Below are 15913 nucleotides of genomic sequence, written 5' to 3'. Positions count from 1 at the left end.
TTCTCTTGGCCGGGAAATTCAAGAATACAGCAGAATTACTGAGCTGAAAAATAACAAGGTAATGTTTCCAAATACACGTTAATAAAAAGATCTCCTTTATCTTGCAAATTTAACATAAGATCTCGTATTCATTCATCTGATGTGATGTTCTGAAAATAATGTGCTACTTATGAAGCTGGTCTATGCACACAAAACTTGAAATACTATAAAATAGTCATGACTCTGTGTGTGCAGAAAGAAACCAGTATTGTTCCAACAGCATTTACAGTTCAAAGTCTCATTGAAAACCATACGACCACACAGTTTCTTTTCAGGTCTTTATTGGCAGATTTAAAAAAACACATACAAAATACAATAGCAATTTATACTGAATATATATCATGGAAAACATACATAGTAAACTAATTTTTCATTTTACACTTACTGGCTTTCTGGCTACATACCCCTGTGTGTAAATCAACTTGTGGATACAAACAGTGTGTATGTGAGTATGCGTGCACAAGCGTGTGTGTGTGTGTGTGTGTGTGTGTAGGTATGTGTATGAATGGCTGCTAGTGATATCATAGCTACAATTAAAGAACAGCACTTAAGGAAGAGACTATTCACTACGTTGTTAGTTATATTGCTATGTGACATTTTCATTTTAGTGGGTTAAAATGCCACAGTACATTATTCCAAATCATAAGAATTAACTTCTGGGGCCAAAAAGAGGGTTTACTTAAACAAACTCACAGGCATGCTACAGAAAAAAATAAGGCATGACCACCTCTTAGATATGTCTTAGATATGTTTGAGCTGAATAATTCAGACCATGCATACTACTACCATTTAGCTTTTCATGTTTGGTGGATGGCTAGACTAATGGGAGTTATTTCAGGTATATCACAAAGGAGAAAAATAAGTAGTAATAAAGTGCTTTGCAAAAGTAACTAAGCTAAGCAGTCAAGTGTGCCTGCTCAACAAACATTTCTGAGTGTCGAAATATCAGACCAATCAGGTTAGTCTGATTTTACTCTTATCCTGCTCAGCATTTTAAATCACTTCTGCCATTCTGCCCTGGGACTGAGATTAGCAGAAGGAAAGAAAACACATGGAGAAAACTTCAAACTGTGACCAGAATACTTACAGTAGAGTACTTTGCATTCCTGTGGTGTACCTCAAGTATTATACATTTTACAACTTCAAAAAAAAAAAAAAACAAATTGTTTGTGTATTTAATTAATCTCTTTCCACTGTTAATAATCTTATGATGATAGTCCCATTTCCCTAAGGTTACAACTGAATTATGTTTGATATTAAATATATGAAATACCAATCATCATATGACAGAAAAGCATAAGGTTCTCAGGCTTTTGTACCCAAGGATCACATTCTATGGGTGGTCTATCTCCTCAACCCCCTTGTGCTCTAACTTCTAGATCTTTCCATTCTCTAGTTCTTCAGGGGTGGAGTGACCTTGCGGTTAACATTCTTCCCCCAAGTCTCCAACTCCAACCCCAACTGCCTGAAAACACACCACTTTAAACAAGTGTGCTCCCAGTTCACCTGCTCTCTGCTATTTTAGAGTCTGCTATTTTTTCTTGACCACCTAAATACCATTTGACCAATATCCCATGTTAAAAAGTCTTTTTTTGGAGGGACAATTATTTCATTTAAACTTCACAGCAAGTATGATGTCATTGTTTACAGTGTGATTTGAACAGAATTGTCACATTTATGCATTTTTAAAGTTTTTTTTTTTTCCAAAAAAGATAATAGCATTGAGAATGTTAGCAGTATGAAACTACTTTTTTCTAATTACATTCAACAAACTGCCCATATAATGCATGACCTCCTTTTGTGAAGAGTTACTGGACATACAGTACTTCCCGATGTAGACAGTACATTTTCCAGAGTAAACATGGAAATCACAAGCATTCAGAAAACACATCTGCATATTGTCTTTGTAAGGGCCATGCTTTGTCCCAAACTTTTAAATAACAAATATAATCATTACTTTTTTGCTGCGACTGGAGGGAACATGCCTGGAAACTGCAGTGTCACTGACTTTCACTCACTGACTGATTGATTGGTTTCCGCCTGGCTCCCACAGTAGCAATGTTTTACCAGTAGAGGGCGAAAAAGGACAGCCAGGTAGCAGCAGATGTTGGACAGTGCCTCATCAGTTCTTGTTTCTGCTACTTATATGAGATCTGCTTCTGTGGGAAGGAATGAAAATGCTACCAAAGTCGCAGAAAAAAATGTCCTCTTGCTATTCAAAGTTAAGGACAAATCACTTCATTGTGCAGTTTGTTGGGCCCTTATAAAATTCCATTCATTTGTTCATTCAAATCTGGCTTGTCTCACATCCGTCTACCTGCTCCTGCTACAAGCACATGATCAACCTCTCGCATTTCACGTTGTGCAGCAATAATTTCAGGAATTTTGTGGTTGAAGTTTTTACCCACTAAACTTAAATGCAAGAGCTTTAGCAAATGAGCATTTTAAATTTAATGCATCCACAAGATTCAGACAGGTCCATGATGAATAGAAAAATATTGTGATGTGCATCAATGTAATATTTCATATTGAAATGTCATGTCCTTGAAATTATGTGCCTGTGTGATTATTATACATTTGTTAATAATTTCTCATGGGTTAGAACATTAACTAAAAGACATATAATGGATAGAATGTCTACAGAAGTGATCTTGATAGCTTAAGTGAATACAGATATGATATAATCAGTATCCTGTCAAATAAAATAATATTAATAGCATTTTCATTCTACTGCATTTTATTCTGTTCTGGCATTAATTACATTTTAAATGTTAAACATACTTTTGTAGCTTATGTCACTGAAAGGGTGGTCAGAAAGTAATATTACAATGGTATCGCTGCAATGTACAGTACAGCTGTATGACAGAAGCTAACATTTATTGATAAGCATATATAAGACATGTATATTTGGTAAATATGTTTTATTGCAAGAATACAATCCATTTAGGTTGGTTCTGAAGGCATGTTTATTATATTTTTATTTTCCTTTTTTTGTCTAGAGAGAGTGTATTGTCTGTTGTGAAATCTAAACAGCACATGACCAACGGTGTTGACCACTCTCCCAAACTACAAGTACTGCTCCCCTTTGTCAGTTGGAGAACTTTTTACATTTGGTCTGCAATTTAGAAGAAAAGAAAAAAAACAGGTTTCAGTAAATACACAGTTATGTTTACGGAAAAAAATCATAAAACAACAAAACAAAACGTCTAAAAGGCATTCTCTGGAATTTCAGGTATTCCAGGACAACGAATGGGATCATAACATGAGACATAAAATCACAGATGATAAGAAGTGTAATGGCATAACAAGTACAACACAAGGTGTGGCCTGGTCAAAACCAAGCAGCCAATAAAAGTGTCTGTTCACACTGGTCTTATAAGAGTCCATATTCACACACAGGTCAGGGGAAGGGACAATCACAAGGAGGTAGGGGAGCCATGGTGTGAACTTAAACTTTAATATCAGATGCTGATAAGAAACAAATGTTTAGGGAGTGCAACATGTGCTATAGCGAAGTGATAAGGGTCCAAATTTTGGATCTAGGAAGGAACAAGGAAATGTAAATAGTGAGTGGAACTTGGACAATCTTCGATAAAAGGCAGGGGGTGGTCAGTCAGGGAAACTAGTTTCACTCAACAATTCAGCCCTGAATTAGAGAGAGAAGAGACAGTCAGAGAACAGCATTAGCAAAGAAGGGAAACACATCAATACTTTGATCTGATTGGGTCTTTTTTTTTATCAGAAGCAAACGGACAAAAGTGTTGTTGAGCAGTTCAGACAATGGAAAAAGGAAGACGGGCTAGAGGGAAGCATTAGTAGAGGATGATGTCATGCACAAAGGACTGATTGCATGTTATTGATTGATTCCAGTTATCTCCGTGATGCCAATCGGGAATCACAAACCCGGTTATATTGGTGTTATTTCTTTGCATATGTGATGCAGTGATGGAATCTAAACGATCAGTGAATCTCAGTACCACAGACTTTGAACCGCCACTCAGGAAATATTCACCCTCAGAAAAACGCTCTGTACTAATGGATGACCTTCACTGGTGGTTAAGATACACTTAATGATATTTTTAAAAAAGATTTGGGAGTGAGTTTTTTTTCATCCTTGTACTTTCAGGAGTGTTCTGCCTTTGTTTGTTTTGAATTAAGTCTTTAATATCAGATCACAAAGAATGAATGATTGTTTTACATTAGAAATTAAATAAATATGAACAGGTAATAGCTGAATTATTTTTTCCTAAGTCTATAAATAGCCATCCATAAGCTTTTTTAATTCACATGATTATTTATCAGCATTTATACCCACCTATTACTGACAGAAGAGTATAACATACATTGTTATGATGCATTCAATACTCTAATATTTGATGTCAAAGGTATGCAGTGTCTATGACTATTAATACATGATTATGAGGAGAATTTTGAGGACAAATTATGAATGTTAATGAAGGACAACTAAAATAGTGATATGCTTTTATGCAGTACCTACAGAAAAAATGCATTACATATGCATAAGCCCCATAGTGTAAAACTGAACTGGATATCTCTGGTTTGGGCAACAGGACTTGAGGAATCAGCAAAAGCTGGGTAGAGGTATCAAGCATGTCTGCTGTGCATTCTTATATTCCACATTTAAATTCAATGCCACTTTCAGAAATATGATTATTTTTTCAATAAAAGTGAAGATGTCCCAGTACAAATGTTCCATAACCACATTGTATCTCTATGCCATGTAGTTTAAACATACCGCTTAAAAATCAGACATCTTATACATTTATATGATTTATGATTACTGTACTATTCAACAACTGAAAACTCCACCGTATTCTTGAAATTGAGATGAAAGACATGAAATAGCAGCCTTAGGGATAACAGTGTTAGGTATGGCCATTAAAATGCTTTTAACTTTTGCTGTTTCCCTAAAATTAATTTTAAAAGACACTTTACAGTTGTTTCCTCTTGGTTATAGCATTTATTGACATTTATATGACTATTGCATTTTAAAAACAGGATTTACTTCCTCTATGGGTCCCACTTTCCAATAGGTAGTCTAATACCTGTGGGTTTACACTGAACACACATTGTGATTTGATTACTACAACAAAGGCAGTGCCAACACACTGTGTACACACATAGCTACATTGTACTAAAATACTTTAAACTGTTTAATGTATTTGTGACCTGTATAATTACACTTGTGGAACAACCACAATATGTATGCACACAGTACTGTCTCCTGTGGTACAGTGGTAAACACACAGGTATGAGGGCCACTTTATGTTGGTAGGACAGTTGCATGATTACAAGTATGTGTTCTGCGGAATGTTTCAAAGATTAAAATAATCGAACAGTTTGTACAGCATTTACTGAGTGCAGAATGCAGTGATTTTCTGATACTGTAAGACATGGTACTCATGTATGAAAAACTTTCTTTCATGGAAAATGTGTCACATGTATTTCCTCTTTTTTTCCCAATATTCTTATTTTCTGACCACTCAGAAGAAATGGTTTACCCTGCAACCCCAAATTAATCCACTCCAGTCTCAATCTCATCTACTATACCATACTGATGCTGTGCATTGTGCATTTGGTTTAGATTATAATATGGCAGTTATACATATTATGTATATGGAATAAGTGCGCAATAAAAAAAAACTAATGTGACAAAGACAAATTTCATGAGTACACATTACATGAGTATAGACATGCAATTTGGAATATGCCAAAATATAAATGATAAGCTTTGCTATGTACAGACATGTTTCTGTTTGTATGTTCATTTTGTGGAGGTCATTAGTATCATTGTCTTCTACATTGCATTTTTCATTTATTTCTACATTTTAATCTGTTATTGTATGTATGGCTACGCTTGTTGCGCTGTATCCATTGTTGATGGGTACCTACTCTCCACTGCCCCCCCTTATTGGCAGCTGCCTGACCCAAGCCATCACAAAGACATTACTACAAGCCTGGATGTATTTAATCAAAATCTTGTAGGCAATCCCAGACAGCCAAATAGACAGTAATGCCCTTATAAGAAACGCAGAAGTGCCTGCTTAAGAATTCAGGCCTTCAGCCTGCTGCCTCTGGGGCTATATGCTGTGCAAGCACTCAACATGAACAACAGTGGTGTTAGTGTTGAAGTGTTAAAGCAAGCAACGTTAATTTCATGTTGCATTTAAATGAAGGGAAACCTATTTAATATATATTTTACAACAGATGAATTTTGCATTGTGGAGATAAAATTGAAAAAATCTTGACTTTCCAGTCTGTCGCAATTAATTTCTGTTCTGCCATTGCAAATGTAAGTCTTTTTACTTACATTGTTTTTACTTTTTACATTACACATATTTACTCACTTCAGATGAAGAACACACTTGTTTTCCTAACAGAAATCCAAGAAGTGTGAGTCTTCCAGAAGCCTGTTTTGATATGTGCAGTAAACCACAAGAAATATACTGTGTATTTAAAAGCAAACATAAGACACTCTAAACTTTTATTAAACTATTATTTGGCATCTTCAGTGCCCTCAGATTGAACTGCTGATGTGTATGACAATCTGAACTATTGTCTGTGTAGATTGTTGCGCAATTGGACGCGGTTTAAGTATGCATATGGTGTTCGCCCAACCCAAGTTCCCACATTCTGGCTGAGTCTCCTTCGAAGAATCAAGGAGGTAATTTATGCTCTCTGGCCCTTAACGAGGATGGCTTCACAGAATTCAATTGCACTGCAGACAGTGAAAAGCTCATAATTTTCAACCTCCCCAATACAACGTCAGCCTGGCACTGTAGTTAAGCAATGCGAAACTATCAACCAGAGTTCCAACTGTGAACACAGGCCAGGCAAACAAAAACTCAGTTCCAAGAAAAGAATGGCCGTTTCTTTTGTGTCCGTATGTGTAGTTTTTGTTTTGTTTTGTTTCCCAATTGCAGTTATGTCGTCTTTTTTTTCATCCGCAGATTACACCACTGTTTACTTCCTAATTTGGGTACTTTGATTTCTAAAACCCTTTTGTGATCCTTTGTGCTGTAGTCTACTGGAGGATTGTGATTCCTTTAACCTAAATATTTTGTTAGTTATTGTGTGTAGCTCTGTTTGGGTCTGCTCTTTTCCAGCTGAACTGAAGAGCCACTGTATTTGTTTAAACTCAATATTGTTCACTCAGTCTAAAAGAGTTACAGTCATGAGTTGGCACAATTATTAAAAAAACAAACAATGAATTGAATGAAGTATTTCTTTTGAGATAAGTTGAATGTTTTTTTTTCAAGCTGAATTAACTCCAAAGTCATATTGCGTTCCCTTTTCAGTTCCAGGTTTAAAGCTACTGTTTGTGGATGTTGTTGTTTTGATACGCTAATCATGTACTTGTGTGGAAACTGCTACGTTCTGACTCCATTTTTGCCATTGTTTGTTGTTTTGTTTCCGGCAGCAATACGGTGTTTCTGATAATAGCAGGAGCCACAATAACAAATAACATGAAGTGGAGATCAGCAATTTTTCCTTAAGCAGTCCAAGTAAACCAGCCAAATTTCTTCAATCAGGCATGTTTCTGCTAAAGAATAATTTAAACATTTTAAACTTATGTTCTTAAAATACAAAACAACCACCCATTCTAGACAAACAGATTTAGCATAGTAGAACACTCTCTCGGCGTAATATATACTTTTTTTAAAGTCTATGGTAAAAAAGTTGTTTTTTTTTTATAATGGTTGACTGAACATAGCAGGACTGCTTGTTTCAACTCCATCAAAGGGGGTGAATGAGGAACCAAGTGTGACAGAAAAAAAACTCTGTCTGACCCGCCTATTACCACCTTCATACACTGCGGTGGTTTTTCTTATTTTGTGTCATGCCCATCTCCTGAACAATCTGACGTTTTATCCCTGCACGGCTTTTTTTCTGCATGCATGCGCATGTGTACATGTGTTTGTATGCATGTGCTGGTGGGTGTGTGTGCGTGTGTGTCATGGAGGGAGCGGTAAAACAGGGGTGTAATCATAGCCAAGGAAAGGAGCTCTGGCCCGCGACTGCCCTCTGGTCTCTGTTTGTCTGGAGTGGGTGCTAGAGAGATTTTTTACACGTACTCCCTGGCTGTGGAGGGCTGTGATTGCCGGTAGTACTGCTGCCCTCTCCTCTCCTCCGTGGGGCAGGAGCAGCAGAGGAAGGACCCCCCCAGCATGGTCAGGCTGGCCGCCGCCCAGCCCACAAACAGGGCCGAGCCGAACTCATACCTGGAACAAAGGAAGAGAGAAATCGCCCTCACTGAAACTCACTCCTCATTGGGCAAAATTCCTTACCCAGGCTACACGCACAAAGAAATAACATGTCTTCTGTGCCGAGAGTGAAAAGGAAAACCTTGATGTTTACCAAGTAAATTAAATAAGGACAATCATGTGTCATATCAAATAAGATGTCTTACAGTGTAAATACTTTAGCAGGCTCCATGTTATTATACATAGCCAGTATTTATCACTGTTTGTCACTGTTTAATATTTATATCTCACCACTGTCATATTTAGTATGTCAGTTTTGTACATTGTACAACATCAATTATAGTATAAATTAAAGACAATACACCCTGTTGTACATGGTTTTTATTTTCCTCCATTCACCTTTGATAGAAATGCTTGTGGGGGCTTGTCAGCACAAATAAATCAAATGGCACATTTCTTGAAGAACCTCTGGTAAGGACAGATGAAAATAAACAGTCACGATGAGATGCAGACATAAAATGAAAAATTTGACTTACCTGGCATTTACAGGTGTGTTGGGATTGAAAAACTGATGAGAGACCTGTGTGGCGTACCAGGACACAGACACCAACGTGCACAGCCCTATGGGGAAGGTAAGATCACAAGTCCCAGATATATGAGGGCCAGTTGCAGGCCATGTATTGGCCAGTCAACACTGCTTTCAGTTCATCACAATCCTGATGAACTGAAAGCTTCAGAGAATTTTTCAGACTCTACAACTGAGGGCTATTGACAAGAATAAATGTTAATGAACTCATACAAGTTAATACATTACATTACATGACATGCATGTAGCAGAAGCTCTTCTCCAGAGCGACTTTCATCGCAATAGAACATAAGTGTATCCATTCAATATAAACCATATATTATCCATTTATACAGCTGGAGTTTAAATGAGTAGGGTTTTGTTGGGTAAGTGCAGTATCCTGCCCAGGATTCATCCCACAAATTTGTGTAGAGGTCTAGGTTCCAATCCACCCATTTCATACTGCCATACCAAGCATTGCTTGCTTGGTTTTAATCACTCCACTCATGAAAAGCAAGGCTAGTTACCCCTATATATGAATGCCTGCTGAGTATCCCAGAAATGCACGTACAGAATGTGGTATAAGTGCCTCGTGTGTGATAGCAAAAGGCCTCACCTGCGAGCAGGAAGAGCACCCCTCCGGAGACGGCGATCCTGCTCTTGGTCAGGGGGTTGTTGTCACCCACCTTGGTGCACTTCATGCCCACCACGCTGACAATAATGGCGATGAAGCCCATCAGCACTGACACCACCATCAGGGCTCGGCATGTCTGGATGTGCACTGTGAGAAAGGTTATATGGAGGTCAGAGGTCAAGGGGAGGGGCCGTATCATCTCCCCAATCCATTACCCCACTTCTTCACCGCATTCTGTGTCCAACATCGTTGTTGCTGTTCAGGTTCATAATGGGCATTAGGAAATCTGAGTCAGAGAGGAACCCTGCAGGGTCAAACTTTACAGACTCTTCCAGAACATTCCGGTAAAAAGGTGTCTGAATAGGTGCTGAGTACTGTTCGAGAGTTCCCGCCTACTTCCACTTGTGCTGATACCCCTGTCTGAGGTTAAATGGTGGCAGGCATCCTTGGTGTCTTAATCATCGTTGTGTCAGGGTCTCACAGTCCTGGCTCCCTCGAATTCCGTGAATAACCCTCACGGACTTCAGAGCTCACATAAATGCGTAGGAGTGACATTTTTACATGTTTCACACAGAGGGGATTAGTGTGGCTTTTTCACAAAGAGGGATTGTTTTCACTGGCTCCGTTGCCTTTGTTACAAGGGCTCACAGCCCTCAGTCTTCCAGATTTTTCTTTAAACAAAGCAGCTCCATCAACTTTCGATAACATTAAAAATAATGATGGAACTTATTTAATTCATTGATTGAAGCATTTCATAGACTCTTGCCAGTGTACTACAAGATGTCCTTCCCTTCCACACTCTCCGCATAATCGTGCTCCCAAAATAACCATGCTAAAAAGGCAATAATATCAAAAAAACTATTGAAGCAACATTTCTTAGACATTTTTTTGTTCTCAGCCTTTGTTAAGCAGCATGTCATCTTAATGACGATTTCAAAGAGGGGTGAACAAGGAGGCCAGTTTGGGCACAATCTCTGATGTTAGATTTATGTGACGGGATTCCTTTGATGGGATATTTTATGGGTCTTAAGTGTAGGCAAAATTATTCTGTTCTTTCAGACACCCCCTTTGTGTGTGTGTGTGAAGTTCTGTTTTCTGTCTGTTATACTGGCTCTCAGATCTTCTTTCCTCTGATGCTGACGGAGGTAGTTAGAGAGCAAAGTGCCTGGCCTCCCACAGTCTTTTGTAGGGCACTATGGCAGGCAGTGCCTGGCACAAGGCAAAGACAGACCCGCAAGCATGCACTGCCGTGGGCAGGAACATGCGTCAGTAAGGTTCCCCATTGTGTTTTGTTGGGCTTGGGGAAGCACACAAGCCTTCAGCCAACCGGCCACTTCCAAAAGGAAGGCAGTCAAACTGAAACTGTCCAAATTTTCCGATTCACTTTTTCATGTGCCACACCAGTGCACATTATTAGGGCCCTTATGCTCTGCTTGTACAATTTGGACTTTATGTCCTTCTGGCTATGCTCATTTCCAAGATAGTTGGCTAAAACTCACATTTTATTGCTGTCATTGGCTCTTTCTAATCTCTTTGCTCGCATTCTGTCCCTCCTTATAAATTGCATGTGTTCAAAAGACATTTAATCATCAAAGGGAGAAAAGTCAGATATGCGAAAATAAATTATTTTTTACCATTGCCAGTAACATTTAAAATAAATAACACTTAAAAAGTGCTTTGGAAATGATGCATAAACCAGTAACTTTTAAATGCATTATTGAACAGCAATAGCTATATGCTGTATTCTGACTGTTACTGTGTTCATACTAGACCGAGAGAGACACAACAAAAGAATTTAAAGTATAGCTGTTCACATCCCACTTCTTTCTTATTTTTTTTTGTCATTCCAATTTATCAGCGCAAGAAACATACAAATCCCCCTGTTCGTGCAGCTGGACTCACTGCACAGTGGAAAGCCTGAGCCTGAGCCCTTTGACGCTTTGCATAACACTCAGCTGGCAGCGCTCATAAGAATAATTACCCAAGAAAAGACATCACAGCCCTCCCGGGGGAGGAAACAATGCGAGCTTACAGGGCTCCCCGCGAGCGGCATAAGCGAGAACATTGATGACACTGTCCTACGGGTGACCTAAGATGGGGCGACCACAGCGTGGAGGGTGGCGGCAGGGTCCCATCGCCTCTTGCGGGACGTGTGCTGGAATTCCACCCTGAGCGGCACTGGGAGTGTGTGTTGTGTTTCCGTTGCTCGGAGTGATTCGGAAGCTCAACATTTTAGTGATTCAGAGGGTTGGTGATCCGACTAATGTCCTATCTCTTAATTTTTTTCTTCCAGTGAGGTCCTAATTAAAGTGACATAGATGTTTTCTCTACTTACTTTTGGTTGTCTAATGCATACAAGTCAAATAAAAACTGCTGATGATGACAAGGTGTCCGCCCCAACACCTGCAGCTCACTCTGATACAAATCCACTCTGGGAGCTCGCATTAAAATGCAATGATGTAAGCGGAGCTCTCAGCAATTATCTTGTTTACTTCATTTGAAGTCAAGGGTGCATGTGAGGGGCACAGCCGTGTGAGAGTGAAACTTACGCACGATTCTCCGAAAATTTGCTTCAGCTTTGAAAGTTCTAACAAATCAGAACTGTTCCTTCAGCACCACAATTTCAGTTGAAGCCTGCTATTATTTCTTCTATCCAGGATTACTGTTTCACATACAGTAACACAGGATGCACCATTAGAAGCAGTTAAAGAGTATCACTTGTCATGAAAATGGGTCTGAAATATGCCTACACCTACCTGAAATATACCCTCTCTATAACAACCACAGAATAGCTGATCTGTTAAATCACAAAGTTTACTGTTTGCAAGTTACAGTAGGATATATCAAAATGGCCTTACAATGAATGATCAAATTTTCTGCTTTGCCAAATGACTATGCTAGAAGATAGAGAAAGTGTCCATGAGAGCTATAAGTTTCTTGCATTCTAGCACTAAGCCAGTATTTTATTGATACAATAACAGAGCTTAAAAGTAAGAGGGATATACTGTTAAGAACCACTTTCACTTGCAATACCCTTAAACAAAGTTTGGAGAGTGAGTTCAAACACGGTGATTCTCATTGTCTCAACGTGAACTCGTCTTGTCTGTCATTTACCAGGTTCTGTCGAGATGGAGGTGCAAACAATGCTCGCACATTGTGTGGGGAAATAGATTTCACATTCTGAAAATGTCTGTGGTGCTAGGCCCAACACTGGGCTTTTCATCTGAAAACAAACTGCTTCTTATTACAGGGGACAATAAGCTGTTTCTGTTGTGCTGATGAGTAAAGGAGAAAGCAAATCCATTTGCTTCTTAGAAGGAGACCGCAAAAATGTTTGGAAATGATGTATAAAAAAAACTACCAAATGTTTACCAGTTTTTTGGGAAGCAACTTCATGTCACATTGGCATCGCAGCCTGGCAATGCTAGCCCCAAATAAACAGATTCATTATGTTGGGAATCATTTGTCCTCAGATTTAATTTAACTGTCATCATAAGCAATACATCTCCAGAGAGCCAATATGTTTGTCTTGATGGGATTTTTGAAGAATAATTAATGAGCATATAAATATACACTGCTTGTGTGGTGTTTTAAGTTAGCAAGTCCCCACAACCCTAATGACAGAATGACAGTGGCTTTTAGCTCTTATGAGCGGTATGATTTATCTGACACTCCTGAGATTAAATGTCTGCAAACTACCATTTGTCACACTTTCAAGATGTTATTTGTGAACCCTGTTGGGAAATCAACTTATTCCCAACCCACAGCATGCAATGAAATTCAGAATAATGATTTTATCATGATTTGATCACTAAAACAATGACTTTTAACCTAAATGCACCATGTGCAACATTCTTTTAAGAATAGGACCTCTGGTCAGCTCTGAAGTAACATCAGATCTCTCAGAATATGTCCATTGTTAAACTGTCATTCCATGTAGGACATCTTGAAATGGAGTCAAGTCCAGCTCAGTATATTGATCCTAGATAAAACTGACAGGTAGGACACGGGTATTTAAAAGTCTTAAAAGTCTCATTTGGTCCTGTTATGCTCTCATTAGTTCATGCCAAAGGACATGCAATGGAAATGGTCTGAAGAACTGATCCAAGAGAAGGTCAGCTCTAGAACAGAACCAATTGATATACTCTTAAAAAAAACAGAATGTGACATTATCATCACTACGTTCTGCATGAAGCGGACATGCAACAAATCAGCACTGACAGCCAGCCCAGCTGTGCCACCTGTTTCCCTAATACTCACCGTCCAGGGACAGCATGGAGTCAAAGACCTTGCACTGCACCTGACCTGTGCTCTGGGAGGCACAGGACATCCACAACCCCTCGTAGAGGCCCACCGCTGTAATGATGGCATCGCCAGCGTAGGATGACTGCTTCCACTGTGGCAGAGCTGTGGTGGAGATGATGCCAATCCATCCTCCCAGTGCCAAGAAATACCCCAGAAGCTGGAATCCAGAGTTGGCCATTTCTTTTGTACTTTTCTTTATATATATTTATATTTATTTGGTTTGTGCTCGCTCTACTTTGTTTTCTCCTCGTTCTTGGGAATGCACTGTCTTGTGAGTCTTCAGAACTAATGTCTCAGAAGTAACTATCCCAACAGACGATCCTTCCGAGACCGGGCGCAGAACTAACGCAAGTCCACCCCCTGTGCCGAGTCAATGCTCTGACGCTCTGCGCTCTCTGCACTTTCACAGCCTCCCAAAGCAGTCCTGCTCCCTCTTAATCCCAAACTCTCGAGAATCAAGCGCAGCGGTGGCGGCGGAGCTGGAGCGGCTTCGGCTGTGTTCCTCTCTTTGTTGCCTCTTTAGTCAATTGCCAGTCCCTCTTTGTGCTGCTCGTGGCCACGGCACGCTCTGTCATTTGGAGGTCCCCTTTCTTCTCCCCCCGTGATTCAAAAGGCTGGAGGAAGGAGGTCTGCCCCTCATCTAGAGTTGGAGCTGGCTCGCGGGACTCTCTGCCTCTTTAAGGAGACCCCTACCTGCACACCGCCTGACTGCTCACAAACTCGCTCTCAGCGTCTGCGGCGGCTGTCAGGATTGGGGAACGGGCTGCTTAGAGGCTGCATAGCTTTCCTGTCACACTCCAGTGGGTCTGGATGATGCTCCGGGGGGCTGAACGGCAATAAAAACTTCACTGGAGACAAAAAAAGCCTTGACTAGCTCCCCGACTGCTGAATGCAAAGGGGGCGGAAGGTCAGCTGCTGATTGGACGACAGAGCTGCCAGGCGACGCCCACTGGACGAATAAGAAATTCTAAGCTGTGGAACAACCAGCTAACTATTCTGAGCAGTAAGATCTGGAGTCAAACCATAGCACAAAGGAGCCTGTTGCATGCTGCTGAACCACAATGTCTTCAGCAGGAGGTCAAGAGAAAATATAAGCCTATTTTGAGGCAATCTGTTTCTATCAGGAGAATCCAAGGATATTTTGGTGGTGGGGTGTCAGATTTCAGTCTCTTATCCTGCCCATCAAGTATTGACCCTGTGGTGAGCAAAGTTGTCAGATCCCATCAACAGGAAAACGTAAATCAGCCCATACCGTGCTTGTGTGAAAGGATGTGTCGTGTACAGACATCCAGTCTGCACTTACTGGAAATTTAGGGCAATCCCATCAAAGGTCTTGGGATCACCATGGAAACATGTACAATTGCCTCCCAGGGAGAGTTACCCCCACAACAGGAATTGATGGTGCCTGTTGAATAAGCTTCTGGAGGCTCACTGTCCAACTCTACAATGTGACGACCCGGTTTACAGCCTCGCAGTGACTCTGTCTGCACCAGATGTCCAATGGCAACCGCAGCTCAAGCCCCAGTTCAAAACACCCGGACATTTCTGCGGCCTTTCCCTGCACTTATGGTGTAAATAACGGTCAGTTTGCAAATCAAATGCTGACAGAAAAGCCCAGCTATTAGAAATCCTCAAACCTCAAACCTCAAGCAAGAAACTGACTTTGAACCAAATATGTCTCACCAGTCACCGGAGTTCTCAAAACACGTTTGGAAAACACATTACGTAAGCAGAGGGGGCCTCAAGACTGACGATCCCATACAAAGTGATTATGGCATTCTTCAGGGAGAGGGGCCCCACCTCAGCCAGCCGCCTAAGGATCTTGGTGGAGGACAGCGTCCTGTCAAAGGAGGATTAGACCCTCTCCGCCCTTCACGTGGGCTTGGATACTAGGGGGGAGTCATGCTTTTTAAGAGGGGGGGGCCCTGGGATTGGGGTTTTTGCTGTGGGGGTTAATCATTCGGATGACCGTGAACTTTCCAGAGGGACCCACGAGACCCCTCTCCTCCTCTCCCGCCAGTGTTCACAAGCGAGTGGAGCTCAGTGGACTGTGAGCCTCGGATGAGCCCTCTACAAACAGCCTCCGCTCCTGGGCGGATTAAAATGCCAGGCGGCCCATGCCTGTGTGCGTCCGCACAAAGCCGT

The 15913-nt window shown here is 40.5% G+C and overlaps 1 protein-coding gene across 1 annotated transcript; it reads right to left on the bottom strand.

The window, feature by feature from the left end:
* Positions 1-3343: 3343 nt before the first annotated feature.
* Positions 3344-14563, bottom strand: cldn19 (claudin 19). Its single transcript, XM_036531172.1, has 5 exons — positions 13724-14563; positions 9446-9610; positions 8801-8885; positions 8136-8282; positions 3344-3685 (listed from the first exon to the last, which is right to left on the bottom strand). The coding sequence occupies exons 1-5, from the start codon at positions 13944-13946 to the stop codon at positions 3649-3651; spliced, it is 657 nt and encodes a 218-aa protein (XP_036387065.1). The 5' UTR covers positions 13947-14563; the 3' UTR covers positions 3344-3648.
* Between the last annotated feature and the right edge of the window lie 1350 nt (positions 14564-15913).

The sequence above is a fragment of the Megalops cyprinoides genome, chromosome 6 (genome assembly GCF_013368585.1).
Source record: "Megalops cyprinoides isolate fMegCyp1 chromosome 6, fMegCyp1.pri, whole genome shotgun sequence".
Lineage (NCBI taxonomy): Eukaryota > Metazoa > Chordata > Actinopteri > Elopiformes > Megalopidae > Megalops > Megalops cyprinoides.
This window is presented reverse-complemented; position numbering and strand designations above follow the sequence as displayed.

Bases quoted from the DNA above. Each gene is read 5' to 3' on its own strand.
- cldn19 (XM_036531172.1), bottom strand. From the start codon at position 13,946: ATGGCCAACTCTGGATTCCAGCTTCTGGGGTATTTCTTGGCACTGGGA. The intron at 9,611-13,723 runs GTGAGTATTAGG...CCTTTCTCACAG, and splicing joins CTCCATGCTGTCCCTGGACG to TGCACATCCAGACATGCCGA. The intron at 8,283-8,800 runs GTAAGTCAAATT...CCTTTGTTCCAG, and splicing joins AACACACCTGTAAATGCCAG to GTATGAGTTCGGCTCGGCCC.